Below are 19662 nucleotides of genomic sequence, written 5' to 3'. Positions count from 1 at the left end.
TGACAGACAGATGATCAACACAAACATAATCATGCACGTCATCAAAGGGGCTTGGATTATATTTTTTTGAATCCTAAACGGAGAGCTTGTTTGTACATGCATTCACCTTCACAATTTCTCTCAGAAATGATGATCATGTTGGGTAAGTACTCTGTGTATCATTAAATTATTTTATTTTTTTACAAAACCGGCAAAGATCGTGTATTCCAGCCTGATTCCAGCGCACGTGCAGACAGGGTTGGCAAGTTTTTACAACAAAACCCGCCAACTACTAGCCCTAAACAATAGCTTCTCGGAGGGTTCTCCAGGGGAAAAATGGGATTTGGGGGGGTAAAATGTGTGTTATTTTGGCAAGGTTGCCCACTAAAATTCGCACTCATGGGTCTATATATCATATAGTAGTCGCTTCAACCCGTGGACTTGACAACACAGTGCAGTTGTGCTCTGTTGACATTTGACAATGCGTCGCCTCGTTGCTCTGATTGGTTGTAGGTCTGTCCAATTGATGTCTTTCCTGGTTCAGTTGAAACACGCTTCATAATCACAGCCCAATGGAGCAGTTTCAGACTCATATTCTGACTAGGATTGAGTATGACCACATCAGGCTACAAATTCACTGCACTGACCAACAAAAAGCTGTTTGATTTGAAAGTGATTTCTGTGTGAGCTTTTCTTCATACCTCTCTACACTAATGAACCTGGACTTGTACGTAAAATTTAACAAAAATTTCATTAAAGGGATGGTAAAACACTATTTCACTTTTCTAACTTTAGCTAGTGTGTAATCTTGCTGTTTGAGCCTAAACAACATCTGCAAAGTTACAACGCTCAAAGTTTAAAAGCAAAGGGAGAAATCTGCTTTTAAAGAAATCAATTTCTAAGGACTACAGCAAACGGCCGGTAGGGAACTACAGCCTTTTCCTCCAGACTCGCTAACATCAGTGTTCTATTTTTGACGTGCTGCTCGCGCTGAATTAAAGCCACAGTGAATAGTTCTTGATAAAATTGACCTGGTTAACGTGAAAAATAACACATTTCACCCTAAAATCATTAAGTGAAGTGTTCCGCGAGTTTCATTATCACCACATAACATCCTGTGCTGTGAAAAAAATAAATGAAATGCATGAAAACACATCACTGCCAAAAGTTTCTGCCCAAACTTTAACGGGTTGTTTAAATGATTAAACCCAGAGGCATGTCTTAACTTTAAGGTTACTTTTATCATGTAAACTATCTATAATATAGCATTTTATATGCATGTGTTTTTGGGACAGTGGGGAAAACAGTCGCATTTGCAGCATATATGCTTCCCATCATAAATCAAAGCACGAGAATTACAGTGTCAGAGGAGAACACCGAAAAATGTGACAGAATGGACAGTATTCCTCTGTATTTGCAATACACAAGCTGTGGTTCAGCTGCACAAGACGAACGCTGCCAGTGTGAATGCACAACAGGAACGCGCGGCTCCCGCTCTCCATCCTGCCCTGCCAACGCACTGCTTGCGCGTGCAGTGTGAAACTGCAAGTTTCACAAACTGCGCGTAAAGCGTCGGAAGCCAAGGGTAAGGGCAGATATGACGCAATTGACTGGCGACTCCCTCAGACGCTATGCTCAGACGTCCCGGCTCCTTGGTTAAAATAGCAATTTTCTCACAATTTACAAATAGTTGGAAACATTTGGGATATTGTAAGAACTCAACTGAACAAAACATATAACACTGGCCTAGTGGCTTTTGGATATTTTACTGGAAAAATACTACATAGTGCACCTTTAATGTGACCACACTGTAATTTTTTACAATACTGACCTCTCATGATGGGGGAACGTCTGCAACTCAGAGCGAGCACTGCCGGATGGATTGATCGACAGTGGAAGCACCAACATGGGATTACGGCCATAACGGAATCGATACCTTGAGCACGCCTCCACACCCGGCAGCTACAACAGAGTGACGTTTCACAAAATGAGCACATCGATTGGAAACAAACATACATAACTGGGCATTTTACTTCACAATATGCAGTGAGTGATATTAAGGTTGTAACTATTGTACATACCGATTCAGCGATGCGGGTAACCGCTGAAATGGTGAGCCCAAACAGGTCCTCTCCCTTCAGATAGACAGGAAAGAGTCTCAGCATGCCCGTCTCAGCCCTCCTCTCAGCCACGGGCCCAAGAACCTTGTCCCAGACTCCTAGAGCACATGGGTAAGAATGAGCACACAAGCGAATAAAAAAACAAAAAAAGCTGCAACTGAATTTGTTAAATAAATATGAGGTCCCTAGGCATATATTGGGGCAGCTTTGTTTTGTCTTCTACTACACATTCAGAGCACATGTGGGGCTCATAATAGTGTATTTTTTGTGGTCTTGGAGTGATTTGCAATATGTGCACAACAAAAAGACATCTGAGTCCACTTGTCAGTTTAGTTACATTGTAAATGCATAAAGAACTGGGTCCTTTCACCCTCATTTCAGATTTGATCAACTGAAAGCGCTTTGATTTGGTTCTTCTTATGTGGACTTTCTATTGGCAGCAGATTGTGGGCAAAACATGACTTGGTTTGGATTCAAAAGGCATTTCTTGCAAGTTTGTAGTTTTTTTTAACACCCCTGCTGAGCATGAAAGCTGCTGTTTCAATGGGATGTAATTCCTTGTTATTATTATTTCAGTTTTGCTATTTCAACTGTTGTTTTAGGTTTAATGTGCATCATATCAAAGTTCAAATCATTAATTAATTTCGAAATAACAATAAAATAGTAATATATCTGCTACGTTTTTTCTTCTTCCTTTCTTTTAATCAAATGTAAGACCACTGAAGATGCTTTTTAAGACTTGCCCCGAAAACTGGTTCATTCTAATTGCATCTAATATTTGATGTTTTTTTTTTTTTTAAAGTAGATTTAAGTAGCAAATGAGAATCGCTAAAATTATTGAATACAATTTGAGGCAAAGGTCTTAATGATTATCAGTTTTGTTTAAGGTAATTAAAGCAACAATTTTTCAATAATGTAAGAATATGTAAAAGTATGCTATTTGGGGTAAAAAGCGCCCCTGCTGTTGGGACAAAAGGCACAATAATAAACATGATTATAAACAGCTGGCTGACTCTTCCATTTGTTGACATGACATGGTTAGGTTCAGATGGTCAATATCATATATTAATTTGGGTGTCTGTCCACCTTAGAGAGAATCATCATATTTATAATGAAACTATCATATTTAAAAAATATTATTTTAATTATATATAATAAAATATAATTTATTGTTATTAATGTAATTCTATCTCTTTAAATTATTATGGGACCTCATTCAATTAATCTTTTTAAAATTATTTTGTTTATGTATTTTTAAAATATGTTTTTATATTAATGACAGTATATTTATTGAACAAAAAATGAATTATTTAATTTATAAACAGAAAATAGTGCAAACTTTGTTAAAGTGATTGTTTTGAACAAGTATTAGCTCATTATTAAATACATTAATTAAGCTTAAGTATTTGTATAAATAATGCGTGCATTTTGCCCCACGATGGTGAGCCTTTTACCCAGTGTGTGGGGTAAAATGCCCCCTTACCATCTCATACATTTATATGTTTTTTTAAACAAAAATAAACTACTTTTGTGATTTATTTTCACACAAAATCTGTTGCTCCATAAATGTTACATACATGCTACATAAATGTATGTTACATACATTTTCTGCAATCATACACAATGGGACCCACTGACTGCCATAAAATGCAAAAAATACTGTGGAAGTCAATAGGGTCCATCAACTGTTTGGTTGCCATTATTCCTCAAAATATCTCCTTTTGTGTTTAGTATTGAAAATAAATTCATACAGGTTTGGAACAACTTGAGGATGAGTAAATGATGACAGAATTTTCATTTCGGGTGAACTATCCCTTTAAGGTGTGCCTTTAGCCATGTTGTACCCTACATATGTATTCAAATTGTATTATCTATAAATATATTGATATGAATTATATATGAATCCACCAGTATTGGATTTTGCTGATAAGTTAATAATATGATTAAAGAAAGATAATACATAGATATTGGTGCAATTAATTGTAAAATCTCTTATGTTCAATGTGTTAAAAAATGTTCTTTGTATTTTCTTCCAGTGTCAGGGGAAACCAGAGAGAAACTAGTTTATGTTGAATTAAATGAGTAACTACCAAAATTGCAGGAATTCCAAACACGGAATTTTCCGTTATTTGAGAAAACGCTTCAAGGCCAAACACGGAATTTTCCGTGTTTCCACTGTCAGACACTAGTGGGCACTATTGCGCATCTTCTGAATGAGTACTGAATCTCCTGATCAAAACACATGCAAGTAAGACGCCGTAAAACAAGCGATGCATATGTAAAATAACGTGATCATCATCATTAAACAGCATATGAATCAAAACTATCTAATGTTAGTGAATGAAATGTGGACCCAGAACGAGCTACAGGACTGTGAAGCATTAGAGGTGTTGATGGACTCGATCTACCCTATCTGTGTTTGATCATCGCTCTGACTCTGATCTAGGAACAGTCTTTCACAAAAACGTGATTTTCTCAACGTTTTGCTCAAAATGTTGCTTTTTTTTAATGAAACGTACCCATATTCAAGTGTTGATAAAAAAAGGATTGCATGAAGCTGGAATAAAAGGTTTTTTGTGTTTAAAAGAAGAGGGTCAGCTCTTTATTTTGATATATTGCATGCTCAGATATTCATTAAACGGCTTGCAACTTTAAAAAAAAACACTGGCGGGGAAAGAGTTAAAATGAATGACTTTGTTATACCCCTGTTATTAGTCTTGTTTACTTTTTATGAATTTGATCAAACTGAATTGTATTATATCAGTATATGTGATGAGTCGTACCTTTAGGAGTCGTGTCGGTTAGCACCAGATCCTCGTAGCCCTGCTCAATCACACGGATGCTGAATTCAGGACGCCCCTCATGCTCTTCAATGGAGCAGACGTAACGGCAGCGCTTCTGACCGTGCCGCATACTCCAGTAGAGCCGGCTCGCCTCATACCCTGGAGGATAGATGGCTGTAGACGAGTGGAACGTGGGTAGCAGGGCAGGTGGCAGCTGACCCATCGCATGGAAAAGCAAACTGCCCACACGGAAAGTATGGCCACGCTCAGGCTGCTGTACGGCCGCCGCTAACTGTCGTAGTTCATCGCGCTGTACAAAGACACGGCGAAACACAGAGAAGCAGCGCAGCTGATGTTCTAAGTACAAGCCGGCGGCAGCGCCGGCTCCCCGTGGCCGGTGCTGGTGGCACAGCATCGTCTTATCCTTAAAAAACGTACAGCCGGCCTGCAGGGCACAGGTGAAGTGGTAGATGTTGAGGCAACGCAGCCGATGGCAGCCACTGGTGGCGCCTAAGCGCTGGCAGAACGCACAAACCACAGTTTGCCCACGCTGACGCGCCAATTCCACATTGATCAGGGCGCCGGCTTGAGTCTCATAGACTTCAGAGGACCAAAGGGCACAGTTGAGGTGTACCCAGGTGTCCAAGTCCAAGTTGAGCAGCCTAGCAGGGCCATCCGTCATCCCATCGCCAATCTGTTGGCAGAAACAGCAGCGGCGGCGGTCATGGGTGATCGAGCACGGCCGAAGAGATGAATTGAGCTGCTGCAAGAGCTCTTCAACCTCCGACTCTTGGGTGACAACTTTCGGTACCGCAATGTGTACTGTCCATTTTCGCCAGCGCAGGCCTTTCCACCGTTTGCCGTGATGCCACTGTTTGTCTTCCATGTGGCTCTCTGAACGCGGTTTCAACTTAACTGTCACTTTAAGATGGCTCTCTGATATGCTTTCAGGTTTGGATTCTGTCTTAATCGCTTGAGCTGCTTTGGCGGCGGTAAAAAACGCGTGAAGGTTCGGAGCTGGAGGCGAGGGCTTGGGCTGGAGTTGGGCCAGGCAGTGAACGTCCAGCGAGGACATGTTGTTGCTATACTGGTGCTGGACTTTAGAAGGACTCTGTTTCAAAGCACTTTCCGAAAGTAGAGCAACAGATGTCTGGAAATACAAAACAGAAGCATTAAACATGTGCACGACATTCATCATGCGTAATCAAGAGCAATTCATCTATCGTTCAAATAAAATCAGCTATGCTCAGTCTCAAAGCTGTTTGCATATGTATTATGACCGAGAAAACAAACCTTGGTGTCGGTGTTCCCATTGGACTGAGAGGATGACGAGTGCAGAATGAGACAGCTATGACTGCAGAACACCAAACCCCCATCAGAACATAGCTGCGACTCCTGGGAGAAATCAGAGGATGAGACCGTAATAATGTAACTTGCTTCCCCTCTGAAATCAATTTCCTGCTGATGTCACCATTGGTTAATGTTAACCAATAGCAAAATAACTATTTAAGCATTAGCATTAGTCTGGCCTCATTTGGAAATAGAGCATCCACAAATCAATTCCCAATCAAATCACACTCTACATTCCACATGGAAATATGTCAAATTATATAAATAAAATAGGTTGCAAACGCCTTAAGGGCAAACAAAAATGACATATTCTTACCTGTGCTTTGCCCTTCTCATCTTTGGTAATTTTTCTCACACCATTGCCCAGGACTACCACTTTACAGTGTTGACACCATTTTTGCCTCGATCCTGGGCTGCCCTGTCCCTTCTTATACTGCTCTCTACCACCAACACCTGAAAGAGATCCACAGTAGTCAATAAACATTAAAAAATGTTCCTCCTACCAGCTCTGATTAGCGTAAAAACAGCAATTACACAATGATAATAGAGAGCTGTGTCATTTCCCTGTGATAAATGAGATGTAATCTTGTATTGAGGCTTTTAATCTGATTTAGTAAATTCATTAAGTGAGTATCCGACACAGATGAGCAGACTTCAATAGGATAGCTCAGGCCAAGATCACTACTGTGTTTAAGTAGCTTCTCCAATCGTTCACAAAATCAATAGTGATTTTCCGTCAGTAGCTGTGCCAGACACAGACATACTACTGCACATTTAACAACTGATGGATAAACAATTAGATCCTAACTGTTAGTCACAGTCATTTTAGAATGATTTCTGAAAGATCATGTGCCATTAAGAGAGGTAATTATGACATAGTGCCAAATTATGGACATGCAGGCATCCCTACTGATCCTTACTTTTGTTATAGTTGTGCTGTAGCTGCAGGTGGTGAGGCACTTGCCGCATGGCCCGTGGTCCATTCGGCTCATGAAGTGCAGAGGCTAGACGCTGTGGATCCATAGAGGTCTTGATGGCCCCCATAGAGCCTGGGCCACTGCTGACCTCATAGCTGCTGGGGATCTTCACACGGATCAGGTCAGCAATGGCTGCGACAACATCAGTGATGTTCTGAAAGAGCAAAGGAAAGCACACAGTGAGGAATGACAACGATTTAGATATTACATCTCACATTATTTGACTTGTGTTAGTTGTGCGTGTCTTATTTCTCATACTTAGGGTTGAGGCAAAAGCAAGACATTTTTGTTCAGAAAATATAAATATGTAGTTATTTGTACCATTTGTGCTGTGAATTTAAGTTAGCTGTCAAATCTTGTGTCAAAGACGCCCATCATTGCACCCATTCTATAGTAGGGAAATTGTTGTACTTATTCTTCCATGTTTTGTACGGTGTTGTTTTTTTTTTTTCTGTATGTCATGTTCCTGTACTGTCAATTGAGACAAATTCTGCAGGTACCTCTGCAGAAACAGATTTCTCTGATAAACCAACAGTGTTTCTCACCTCAGCAGCAGCTGGCTTCAGTGTGATGGCGATGGACACCAGCCCAGTGTTGGAACCGTTTTGCAATGATCCAAATGAAGAGCCGAAGAACACTGATGAAGGCTCCGTCTTGACCTCTCGTAACCTGACCTCTGAGCCTACAAAATAATAGGCAAGGCAAGTTTATATAAATATCACATGGATTTAAAAAAAATAAAAACGGGTTAAATCCATCAAATACACTGTGGTCACTCAACAGCACCCAGGACATTTATAATGTAATTGTAGGCACAAAAGGGAAGGGGTTAGTTACCTTTGCCCCTAAAGACAGGAAACATTGGAATTACTGGAGACAAGGCTGGAGAAGGGGGCTCCTCCTTGACCAATGAGAGATCAGGATATCGACTAATTTCCATGCCAACGACACTCTCTGGGGAAGAAGATGGGACAAAGCTGTCTGGGGTGTCTCTGTCTTCACAGTGCTCCTGTCCCCTGTGTGTACAAGAGAAATAGATTTGTTACATTTTAACTGAGAAACTTAAAATAGATTAATGTGTAGAAATTAGAAAATACTAAATGCATGCTATTTGTGTGCCATGTTTATTTACAATCACATTTCAAAGTACTGTCCACTATTACTCTATTACTGTCCACTACCTTTACGCGCATACTATAGCGCATACTATGAAACTTCTAAAAAAGGGTTTCATCTGTGCTAAATCATTTGCTCTAGAATAAAGATCCTTGATCAAGTAGATAGAATTTTACAGATTTTAACCATAGACTGTAAAATAATTTTTAACACTGCAAATTTATTATAGAGGGAAGTTAAAAGGTCTGGGTAGAAGACAAGCCACAAATAGAGAAATTAGTTCTTAGTTAGATTAATTTCACAAATAGAGAAATTAGTTCTTAATCATAATTATGGAAAGAGAAATATGTATACTATGGTTTACAAGTTTTAAAAGATCCTCCTGTCAACCCTAATGACTGAACATCTCAGGAACTGCACTCCAGTTGTTCAAGTCGCATCATCTAGCTACTGGGGTGCCTCATGGCTCAGTGCTTGGACCACTTCCTTTCTCCATCTACATGACATGACTAGCCTCAGTCATTCAGAAAACCCTGCTACATGCACTGTGCTAGACTAACTGGGACTGTAATGAAAATGTAATGTAAAATAATGTTAATTTTTTTTAAAACTGCATTTATTTGATCAAAAATATAGTAAAACAATAATATTGTGAAAAATTATTACAATTTTAAATATCTGTTTTCTATTAATATATTTTAATTTTAATTTATTAATGTGATTGCAAAGCTGAATTTTCAGCAGCCTAATGGCCTCCATAGTCATTTTTACACGTATACAACTACAATTCTAAGTCTATTCTTTTACTTAAAATATCCACATTTGAAGGTCCAACTTTGACATAACAGAAGTATTAAAACTTGAGTGGGAAGTGTAATCCCTGTTCTCTAGATCCGTGTACTGACCTGAGCTCTTCTTGGTTGTTATGAGGAGGGGTGGGAAGAGAGGCTGGCACATTCACAGTTTTGGGCCCCTGAGCCAGAGCTCGAGCCAGCAGTTCCTCCTCAGCCTTAAACTGCAGTGGTCGAGAAAGCAGCCCTTTGGTGACTGTTGAAACAAACCCCCAAAACACAAAACAACCAGCGTCATTTTTATTTTCGCCCATTGTACATTATGTTTTGTGTAAACTGCTATGTTTTAAATGTTTTTTTGTAGACTCTTTTGTTGTTTTTGTTGTACAAATACCAGAGAAATATCAATATGCGATTAACGATCAAAAAGCATTGGCCAAACCCATTATCTCTAGTCAACAGTAAATAGTTCATTGGCCTGTCCATAACTAGTCAGAATTATCACTATTAATATCAAATTGAGAGTTGCCACTCACCATCATGCCCAACAATGACACCACCTTTGCTGACAAGCTCTTCTGTTGTGGCAAAGCCATTGAGCAACTTCTGCCGCGCCACAGGAGGAGGGGTTGGGGGCAGGGAGGCAGGAGGAGTGGGAGGGTTGCTCAGGTTATTCTGCTGTAGAGAGATATATATGAGTGACCATCTGCACATCTCATACATGAAATATAAGCAGAGTTTACTGCTGACATCACGAGACTTGATGTAAGTAATAAAAGTGATTGGTTGATGCTTCGTAGCAAATGTACAGTCATGGAGTATTTTATTAGCTATTCTTAATTACCTTGTAAATCAGTTGAGAGTAATAGTCTGAGACACCATCCAATGAGGCGCTTCCAAATGTGCCCGAGAGACGGTTCTCTCCATCCAGCTGTCCGCCCCCATAGGGCATGAAATGGGCAAAGTTCACCCCCACCAGAGGCTCCATTAGGGGCAAGAGAGAGAGCTGCTGCTGCAATGAAACAATGAGACAAAAAGAGCAAGATAAAGGTCATACTCAGAAAAGCGTTAGATCAGAGAAACCTACGCTCCAAGGTCCTATGTAAATGTAAGAAACCTGTCAGAAACCTGACGACTTCTCATGTGATGAGCATTTATTATAATAAAAGATAAAATATACTTAAATATTTTATCAAAAATAGTATTGTTTTTGTTTAGTATATTGTTGGATCGGACAAAATATGGGTGCTTTCTCAAGAGGACACGTTCAAAAGTCTACGCCTTTTTAATGTTTTTAAAAAAAAGAAGTCTCCTATGCTCATCAAGGCTGTATTTATATGATAAAAAGGTTAAATTAAAGTCTGTTTCAGAATATTTTTTTAACAAACCCTACTCAATAAACATTTCTGATTATTATCAATGTTGAAACCAGCTTAATATATTTGTGGAAATATATTTTTCCCCCTTAATTCTTGAATATAAAGTTTAAGAGAACGGCATTTATTTAATATATATAACTTTTAACAGATGAAATGTATTTACTATAACTTACTGAATGAAAGTAATTATTCCTTTAAAACAAACATTGAATTACTAAAAATTGTCATAGCAACAATTATTATTGATAAAGGGATATTTTAGACAGCTGACGGCCATGGAAGTAAATACAACTCAAGACTTAGTAAGGATTTTGCATCTTACCTGTTTTAACTGGGTCATTACTGGCTCAGTAGAGGAATACACTGCTTGACTCTCATCCTCCTCTTTCTTCCTCTTTTTACAGCGAGGGGCAGGTCTGTCTCCGCTCTTGGGTGCCCTCTTGTTCCTCTGTTTCTTCTTGTCCTCTTGAAGTAATGGTCCAGGGAAATCAGGGTGGTTTGAATCTGAGAATGTCTGTGGGGAAGGGAACATGAAACAGTCAAGACAATAGTTCAAAAATACCCATGTTTTCAACTCAAAATGATGCATCCTCAATCACTCACCCCAGTACTATCCATGGAGCTCTGTCGCAGAAATGCTTTGCTGTCTGTGGATCCCTCTTCCTCTGACCTGTCTTCAGACCTCTGGTGGAGCAGTGCAGGAGGTGGAGTCCTCTTATTCTTTAGGAGGTGTTTGAGTAGTTCATTCCCAGCTTCTCCTTTCAAGCTGTTGGCTGGACTTTGACTCGCATGATGAAGCATCATCCCATCCCTCTCTGCTTCTACCTTGACCATGCCTATTCCTATTTCCATCTCCATTCCCTTATGTCCATGGCAGTCACTCGCCTCCACCTTCTCCAATTTAATGTTGGATAGTATTCTGTCATGCATCTCCTGATGGCTCATGGTCATCTCTGGCCCTCCACCACAGCTGCCTTCAGAGAGCTGGCGCTCCAGCTCAGAGTGCGGCTGGCTGCTCATGGAGCCTGGTGTAGACGATCCAGGTTGGGACGTCTCGCAGAACTCATGGTCGCCAAAGACCATTGGGTTCCTTGTCGGCGTAGATGATGTATCTGACACGCAGGGTGTTAACGGGGCTGTCAGGTCAGAGTGAGGTGTAGAAGGAGCTCTCAGCGACTCACAGTCATCATCTTTCTTCTTCTTGCGATTCCTTTTCTTCTTGCCCTTCTCCTCTGGGATGATGTTGGAGTACAGCTGGATAAGTGATGGACCGGGACCTGGAAAGTTAGGAGGCAAGGGCGTGGGTCCTTCCATTGGAAATGGATGCCTTTGAGCTGGATTTTGAGGCATCATATTTGGCCCAGGATATCTCTGAGGTCTAGCTTGTGCCTGAACAAAGTTAGGCCCATGGGGCGCTAGGTTCTCAGAAACAAATCCTGGTCCCATTTCCTGAGGGAATGGACCGTTACCCATCATTGGTCTGGACGGTCCTCCGACAAACCCTGGTTGCATGCCTTGTTGCTGTGGAAATGGTGGCCCTTGCATTTGCTGCTGCATTCTGGGTGGCTGCATGAAGTCCTGCGGTAGGTCCTGGTTGTAAAAAGGCATCTGGGTAAGGGCCCTCATGGTACCATCGTGGCAGTTAGGAACCTGCTGTTGCTCCATGCAGTGTTTCACACGCTGCCTTTCCACCTCCTTCATGAGTTGAACTCTTTGCCTCTCCTGCTGCTCCCGTAGCCTCTCCTTGCGCTCACGTTCCTGGAAACCTTCGCTAAATGGGTTGGTATCATCGAAATTCACGTGAGTAGACTCGCCACCTGTCTGGCCCTGACTGGGCATAGCCACTGTTGGTTGTGGAGGCTGTGCCTGCACTGCTTGAGCGGGCATTACCCCTGGCATTTGAGGGCCTCCACTAGGAACAGGTGCACCAGGGTGCCAGCCTGCTGTGTTGGACACATTAGCTGCATCTGGTTGGCCAGGGTGAAGCCGGATGGGCATCATAGGACCCATCATAGGTTGGTTCATAGGGGGCCCAGCTGGCATCATACCAGTATGAGGCTGCATTGGTGGCATTCCAGGCATCATTGGGGGCTGCATGCCACCCTGTTGCTGCTGTTTAACTCTGTACTCCTCTATCAGCTCTGCATGCTCCTTCTGCTGCTTCCGGATCTAGAAAAATCACATAAAAATCACCTTAAATTGGACTAAAACATGTCCTTGATCTTACAAGAAAATATCACAAAATTTGAAAGAACTGGGCTTGTCTTTTTGATATGTAGAGGTGAATCCTTGAAACAATGTATGATATAAAGAATTGCTGTTAGATAATCACAAGACATCTGAACTAATAATGTAAAAGTCAACACCCGTATATTAGAAATAATACTGCTACTCTTCATTAGACGTTAATTGTAAAGGTAACTGTATTCCTTATATCAGAAAATGTTTTTCATAGTATATTACTTTTTTAAATTGTACAGACCACAGATTTTAATTATTTTCCTTTTTGGAACATGCTATGTCCTTGATTACTGCAAAAAAAATCCTACTCTATTAAAATTCTAACATTATTTGACTATTACAAAGGGAAATAGTCATACAAATATTTAAGGATTCAAGGAATTTGTATTCACTATTAAAAGATTCTAAAAAACTACTGGAGGGTAAGATAATTAAAGGCCTGTTCATACCAAGGACAATACCTATAACAATATATACAAGTATAAAAACTATAAAATTCACCTGAGCTTTAACATTTAAAGCAGAAAGTAGCTATGCTAATATCATAATAGTTATCGATATTGTTCTTGTTATAAACGGGCCTTATATCAAATGATAAAGTGAACTGTTCTTTGTTAAAGGGCAATCATGAAATGATATGTGTATTTTTAAATGTACTTTTAAATGCTATAATAATGCTTTTTTTTTAAACCCTGAAAAGTGTTTAATAGTTTTAGTTTTCAGAAAGAGAGGTCAGAGACATTATCTGTAAACAAAGCAGTTCATGAATGATTGATATTATGCACGTTCTTTACCTGTTCCAGCTGTTTCTGCACCACCCCTTGCTGCTCTGTCACATGTTTGAGCTGTTCTGCATCTTCTTCAGGAAACTCCCGTCCTGCTTTCTTGGCAGTTCTCTGCTTGGCTGACAGGGCCTTTTTTGACTTTCGGTGGGCCCCAATCTGCTCCTCCAAAAACTTCTGCTGCATCTGAAGCAGCTGCTGGGTTTCCCTGAGCCAGTCCTCATACTGAACCTTCTGTGTGTCTTCTTGATGGGGAAAAGTTGGAATTATTATTTACTGGCTTAAAGAATACAATTCTGTGATTAAAGGTAAAATTAGAGGTAACAATTAAAGGTAACGATTATTAAAAACTTACGGGTAAATCCTGTTCCAAAATTTGGGGGATTTGGTCGTGCCATGTGAGGAGCAAGTTTGTTATCCTAAATGTGAAATTCAAGACAAAATTACACAGTCATTATGGACTTTATCTGCTGACATTTTATGCACTGATTAAGGAGGAAATTCTGCCAAATTCTGTTAAATGCATTGAAACTACTGCTGAGAATACTACACTCTTATTGGTTGCTAAAGGAAAATCAGATTACCCAAAATATTTAATAAACAAACACACAAAAGGTGGAGGATGTATATAACAAACTTTCTAATCTGCTAAATGTCTCACCTGTCCAGTCAACGGCATTGGAGATACACTTCCTTCAGGGGCAGGTAGCGTCTGCCCTGTCTGGACACTAATTGGGATTTTGTGAAGAAAGGAATAATGAAAGAACCATTAGTGCATTCTCATACAATCTGAAATTAATCTAATAATATTTTAGTCAAACAAGCAAGACCTTTAACTCACTTGTTCATGACCATTGAAGTCATTCCCATGTTGTTCTGAACCATCATTTTATTGATTCCTTTCAACGCAACCATCTTTGCCTTCATTATTGGGTCAGTAATAGCATCAAAATCTGAATAAATCATTGGAAAAGTATGCACATTTCAGTAAATTATAGCCCCACACAAGTATATAGGGTAAATATATTTCTTACAAAATATAAAGTACAAGTATATAAATTTAACTTTTATGCATTCATTATTTAGCTTGTGATAAAAACATACAGAAAAAAAGCATGTTAAATGATTATTCTGGGTCAAATAGAAGTATAACTCTATTGACTGCATCTGTAACATGCTACTGATTATCACGGACAATAATTTTATACCTCAGTTTGTAAAAAAATGTTTAAACAAATACAATTTTATGGGGTAATCCAATAAACTTTAACTATAAGTGCAATAAGCTTTTTTATTTCAAACTGAAGTATGAGTTGAAATTATACGAGTTGAAGTTATTTTCTGTGGAAACGCACAACATGATGCTGATGGAATATTTCTATTCCTAAAATAACTTTGTTTTGTTTTCTCTAAGAAATTTAGTTTTATAAGGATTTCCAAAAGATTATAGTCTGGATGCCAGCCGAACTCAGCCCCGCCCACAAAATTTGAGCTCGGGCGGTTTGTTTTGGACTACATTTTTTTTTAAATATGAGCTAAACCTTACCTATATTGGGGAAGAATGAGTCACTGGAACGTTGTCTTATCATAGCTTGCATTTGCTTCTGCTGCTGTTGCTCCTGTCTTTCCTGATCCAGGAGGTCTTGAAGAAGAAGTGGCTGCTCCTCCAGAAGCAGTGGTCTGTTCTGATGGCCTTGCTGTGACAACAATGCCTGCTGTGTAAGGATACTCTGTTGTTCCCCTGAGAGTATAGCATCTTTTTGATCCATACCAAAAATATGGCTTTGTTCATGATCCTGAATGGAGCCTGGGACTTCTAATGCACTTTCATCATGAGAAGAAACCAATGATCGGTCAATACTGAGGCCAGTATCCATCCCCTGCACTGAAAAGTTTCCTTGCCCCAGCATAGAACTACTGAGTGACATTGTAGCTTCCTGATTTGTAGGGTTGCTTTGTGCCGCTGACTGCCCACAGTGTTCCTGCTTTACTGATTCATTTTCTGGTTGTGCATTGACCAGCATACTTGAAAGCACTGGAGTAGCATCAGGATGAATTCCAGTCTTTGGAACCTGTAAACTGGCATCAATATCACTTTCAAAGCCAGTTTGATTAATTGTAGCTCTATCATTTATCTGATTCTTAGAGCTGTCTTGGGATAAGCAATCTTTAATTCCATTTTTGCTATCCTCTGTTTTCAAGGAAATCAACACCTTATCTTGAGGAATGTCTTTACTGTGACCTTGAGACTGGACAGTTTTGTCAACTACTTCCCTTACTTCTGCAGTAGAACATGATGATGAGGATGCGTCATCAAAACTTTCAGTCTTTTTCTCAGCTTTGGTTTTTTGGACATCAGTCGTCTCAGTCTGGTCTTCCATAGGATCACTGAGATCCAGGTCCTCACTTAGATCTAAATCAGCATCAGCATAAGCAATAATATCAAATTTCCCAGATGTTAAGAAGTCATCTAGATGCAGGTCATTTGTTTCAAGATCCAAGTCCTTTCCGTCGTCTGTGTCAAGATTTAGGTTCTCTAAATCAGCATCAACAAGGTCCTTCACCTCAACATCTTCAAGGTCCTTCACAGCAGATTCATCGTTATCAATTTTCTCCTCAGGTACTTCATTTGAGGATAAAGGGACCTCATCATTTTGTACAGCAGATGTAGCAGCAATATTTGTGAGTAAGGGAGCACTGAGCGTTTCATTGGAAGCAGGTTGGCTTATAGACCTTGTCAGGGGGATTTGTGAATGTCCAGCTCTCAGTGGAATATTGGCCTGCTGTAAATTCCCCAAACTCAGAGATGCCTGCATCTGTGTAACAGCTACCTGAGACTGATTCATTGTTGTGTCCATCGTCTTTGGAACCTGATTGAAGGGGAATCCCAAATCTTGGCCACCCAAGAAACCTGGGGGTCGTTGGTGTAAGGGCGATTCCATCCGATTTCCCTGCATAATAGGTGGCCCAAAGGGAAGCCGCAGTCTGTTATCTGGTGCTCTGTGTCTTAGTTCTATGAAAGGCCCCATAATGTTATGCTGTTGCATGTGCATAGCACGAGGCGGCAAATGTGGGGCTCCTAAAGGGCTGCCAACTATTGATTTTCCCAAGTCCATTGACATGGATCTTCTCATCTGTGGATGAGCTTCAATTATTGAGTCCTGCATCTGATGAGGTCTTGGAGCTCCCATAGGACCTTGGACATTAGAAGTGAGGGGCATCCTAAAATCAACAAGAGAATATTATCATTTTTGTCTTTTTGAAAAACTTTAGTACCTTCATTTAATACAAAGTGCTACATGTTTGGTAGTATGTAAATTCACCAACCTTGGCCCAAGCTGCCTTATATTTGAGTCAGCATCCCCAGAAAACTGTGGTCTAGGAAACTGCCCTTCAGGAAAATGCACCTGCTGATCCCCTGGGTATGGACCATGGAATCTCTGAGGGGCTCTTACAGCTCCTGGACCAGGATATGGTGGTGGTGGACGATTAAAATTTTCATTCTGTTGGCCCGTAGACTCTTGACTCCAGTGTTGAGGTGTTCCTGGAGGCACGGTCAGAGGATGATCCTGTACACCCTTGTCTTGACGTATCGCACTTTTCTGCTGTTGCTGTTTGAGGATCAGTTCTCGAATACGCTGACGCTGTGAACAAATTAACGTTGTGTTAATTAGTGTTGAACAAATTGCATATTGTAACTGATATAATGCACCTCATTAGAAATAAAACCATTTTAAATAGAGTAGCAATAAAATTAAACAACACCTGTCTGAGTCTTTCCTCAGCTTCAGCAAGAGGTACTGTTTGAGCTTCAGTGCTGGATTGCCCCATGGCGTGGGAACTGATACCCTGTACTAATCCCTGTTGCTCCTTATTTTCTCCACACTGAGAATGTGAAATTATGGAGACTTGCTCAAAGGGGTCATGGATAGGAGTCTGATTGGGTCGACTTGATAGCTGCTGTCCAGTATCATCTGTCATACCTAGATGTTTGAGGGTCTGAGGTCCAAGTTTTGTTGGACTGGCAAAAGTGTCTTGCATCAACACTTGAGTAGAGGAGAATGGATCTTGATTGGACATGGGCCCCGGTCCCAATCCCTGCCCGACACCTCCAAGGTGAGGTGTTTGCGAGAGATGTGCACATGAATCATTAGGTAATGGCAGGGACCTTCCCATTGACTGTGCATGGGGATCGGGCCCTACCAAGCGTGGCAGTCCAGGAGGTTGATTAAAAGGATCAGGAGTCCTTTGGTGACTTGGAGACTTTGGGAACCGGTCTGCCATTCCTGAGCGTGGGGTCCCAGGGGGTTGTGCGTAAGGGTCCATTGGCATAGGGGACATTATGTGGTTTTGATTCTGCTGCTGAGAGGGTTGATTCATCATGACTGGATGGCGAGATACAGCCTGCTGAGTGTAGGGTTCAGGGTCATGTGGTCTAGGTGTGCCTGGCATTCTAGCATAGGGGTTAGAAAATGGAGACTGGGCAAAAGGGTCATTTGAAGGTCTTGGTGTAACAGGTTGTTGTCTAAAGGGATCACACTGAGAATAGTCTGGCCGAGGGGTAGAGGGGGCTCGAGCATATGGATTACAGGAAGACTGGCGTGCCAATGGCCCAGGCTGAGGAAATGGGAGGGTTTGGGGCTGCCGTGAAATCCTCTGATTTGCATAGCCTTCACTTACTGCAGGACGTGGAGTGAGCGGAGGCTGTGCATAAGGATCATTCTGTTGATTCTGGGAGAATCCCTCAGAGGAACGAGGGGGCATCATTGACCTTTCAAAGGGATCCCCACTTACTCTCCGTGCATGCATACCTGCATATTGTTCCTGAGCCTGAGGAGGTGGCATAGGAGTTTTAAAGACCTGGACGGACCCTGATTCATTGCTGCCTGGGATAGGAGTGAGTAAAGGACGAGCATAAGGGTCTGAGAGTATCATCCGGCCCTGAGGCATCCTCTGGTAGGCTTCCTTTCTCACAGACACCCTAGAGAATGGATCATGGCCTGGGGAGCTAATAAGATGTCTGCTTTCCAAAGTTTGACTTGCTCTGGGAGGGCACATAGGCTTGAGAAAAGGATCTGCAGCTCCTGTTGGCCTTGGGGTGTCTGGGGGCTTGGCATAGGGGTCATTACATATGGCTGTTGGAGAGCCAATTGGCTCTGAAAGACCTCTGGGAGATTTTCCTGATTCTGAGTTCCGCCGTGGAGTTCCCTGCCCAGTTGGTGGTGGTCTGGGTGTGCCTACCATTTTAGTGTAGGGATCCCAGGGTGAGGATGGTCTAGAGCCAGAGGAGCTTGGGGAGAACATCTGAGGGGATTGAGGCTGAGATCCCGAAGATGGGGGTGGAGGATGAGGGCGCAAAAATACATCATCAGGGGAACATGATGTAGGCGTTCCAGGCAGCTGTAACTTTGATACCCCATTCTTTGAACTGGGCTGATTGGGAGACATGTTCCCATTGTTAGAATGCACAGAGACTGGACTCTTTAGGCTACCGGAAGAGTCAAGCTCAGATTGTTGCTGCTGCTGTTGAAGTTGTTCATTCTTCACCTGTTCAAGTTTCTGTGTAGCTTCAATCTTAGCTTGTTGCTTACTTTTCTGTCTCATTTGCTGCAACAATAAGCGAAAATATATATATTCTAATGATTAAATAGTAATAAAATGTACACTTTATGATTTATCTAAAGTACACGATGCATCACAATTATAATACAATTCATGGAATAGTAATTATAGCGGAAAGCACATAAGCAAAATATACTTTGCGCTACGAATTCACACGTAAACCAAATAGTTTGGGCAATTACCGTTGTAAACACAGACGTTAAGTCTTAAGCGAATGTAAACAGTTGAGAAAGAGTGCATTCGATCTTAAAGTGACAGAAGCCCCAATATTAATGCTTTAGTCTGTCATTAATGTTAAATAAACAACAAAATACAGATATAAAAATCACTCACTGCACTTGTATTAATAACTTTTAGACATTTGATTATAATTAATATACATTTAATGTGTACAGTAAAGACTATGCAGTTATTTTACATTTGATTATTCAATTTCTGTTGTAGGCGATTACCTGAATACCACTGTACCACATCTGAATACGATTGTTAGTACATTTTGTAATTAGTTTCAAGAAGACTTAA

At 40.9% G+C, this 19662-nt stretch overlaps 1 protein-coding gene and 1 long non-coding RNA gene across 12 annotated transcripts in view; one reads left to right on the top strand and one right to left on the bottom strand.

The window, feature by feature from the left end:
• LOC137090257 (uncharacterized) overlaps positions 1-7897 on the top strand; it is an 82763-nt gene extending 74866 nt beyond the window's left edge. For both annotated transcript variants that reach the window (XR_010907835.1, XR_010907834.1), the window contains exons 3-4: positions 7164-7330; positions 7763-7897. This is a non-coding gene — a long non-coding RNA (uncharacterized lncRNA). The remainder of the gene's footprint in view (positions 1-7163; positions 7331-7762) is intronic.
• Positions 1-19662, bottom strand: part of kmt2cb (lysine (K)-specific methyltransferase 2Cb) — a 142407-nt gene that overhangs the window by 8520 nt on the left and 114225 nt on the right. For 6 of the 10 annotated variants that reach the window (XM_067454132.1, XM_067454137.1, XM_067454138.1 and 3 more), the window contains 20 exons: positions 17284-19125; positions 16846-17162; positions 15065-16740; positions 14360-14471; positions 14180-14246; positions 13874-13937; positions 13531-13763; positions 11099-12664; positions 10818-11009; positions 9961-10128; positions 9653-9794; positions 9231-9372; positions 8047-8225; positions 7755-7891; positions 7153-7363; positions 6549-6685; positions 6176-6277; positions 4883-6032; positions 2061-2197; positions 1811-1941 (listed from right to left, as the gene is read on the bottom strand). In XM_067454132.1, the coding sequence (XP_067310233.1) occupies positions 1811-1941; positions 2061-2197; positions 4883-6032; positions 6176-6277; positions 6549-6685; positions 7153-7363; positions 7755-7891; positions 8047-8225; positions 9231-9372; positions 9653-9794; positions 9961-10128; positions 10818-11009; positions 11099-12664; positions 13531-13763; positions 13874-13937; positions 14180-14246; positions 14360-14471; positions 15065-16740; positions 16846-17162; positions 17284-19125 (8705 nt within the window). The remainder of the gene's footprint in view (positions 1-1810; positions 1942-2060; positions 2198-4882; positions 6033-6175; positions 6278-6548; positions 6686-7152; positions 7364-7754; positions 7892-8046; positions 8226-9230; positions 9373-9652; positions 9795-9960; positions 10129-10817; positions 11010-11098; positions 12665-13530; positions 13764-13873; positions 13938-14179; positions 14247-14359; positions 14472-15064; positions 16741-16845; positions 17163-17283; positions 19126-19662) is intronic. The other 4 variants (XM_067454134.1, XM_067454142.1, XM_067454135.1 and 1 more) reach the window with 3 other exon arrangements.

Source organism: Pseudorasbora parva, chromosome 9 (assembly GCF_024679245.1).
Source record: "Pseudorasbora parva isolate DD20220531a chromosome 9, ASM2467924v1, whole genome shotgun sequence".
NCBI classification, from domain to species: Eukaryota; Metazoa; Chordata; class Actinopteri; order Cypriniformes; family Gobionidae; genus Pseudorasbora; species Pseudorasbora parva.
Note: the sequence above shows the minus strand (reverse complement) of the source record. Positions and strands in the feature narration are given on the sequence as shown.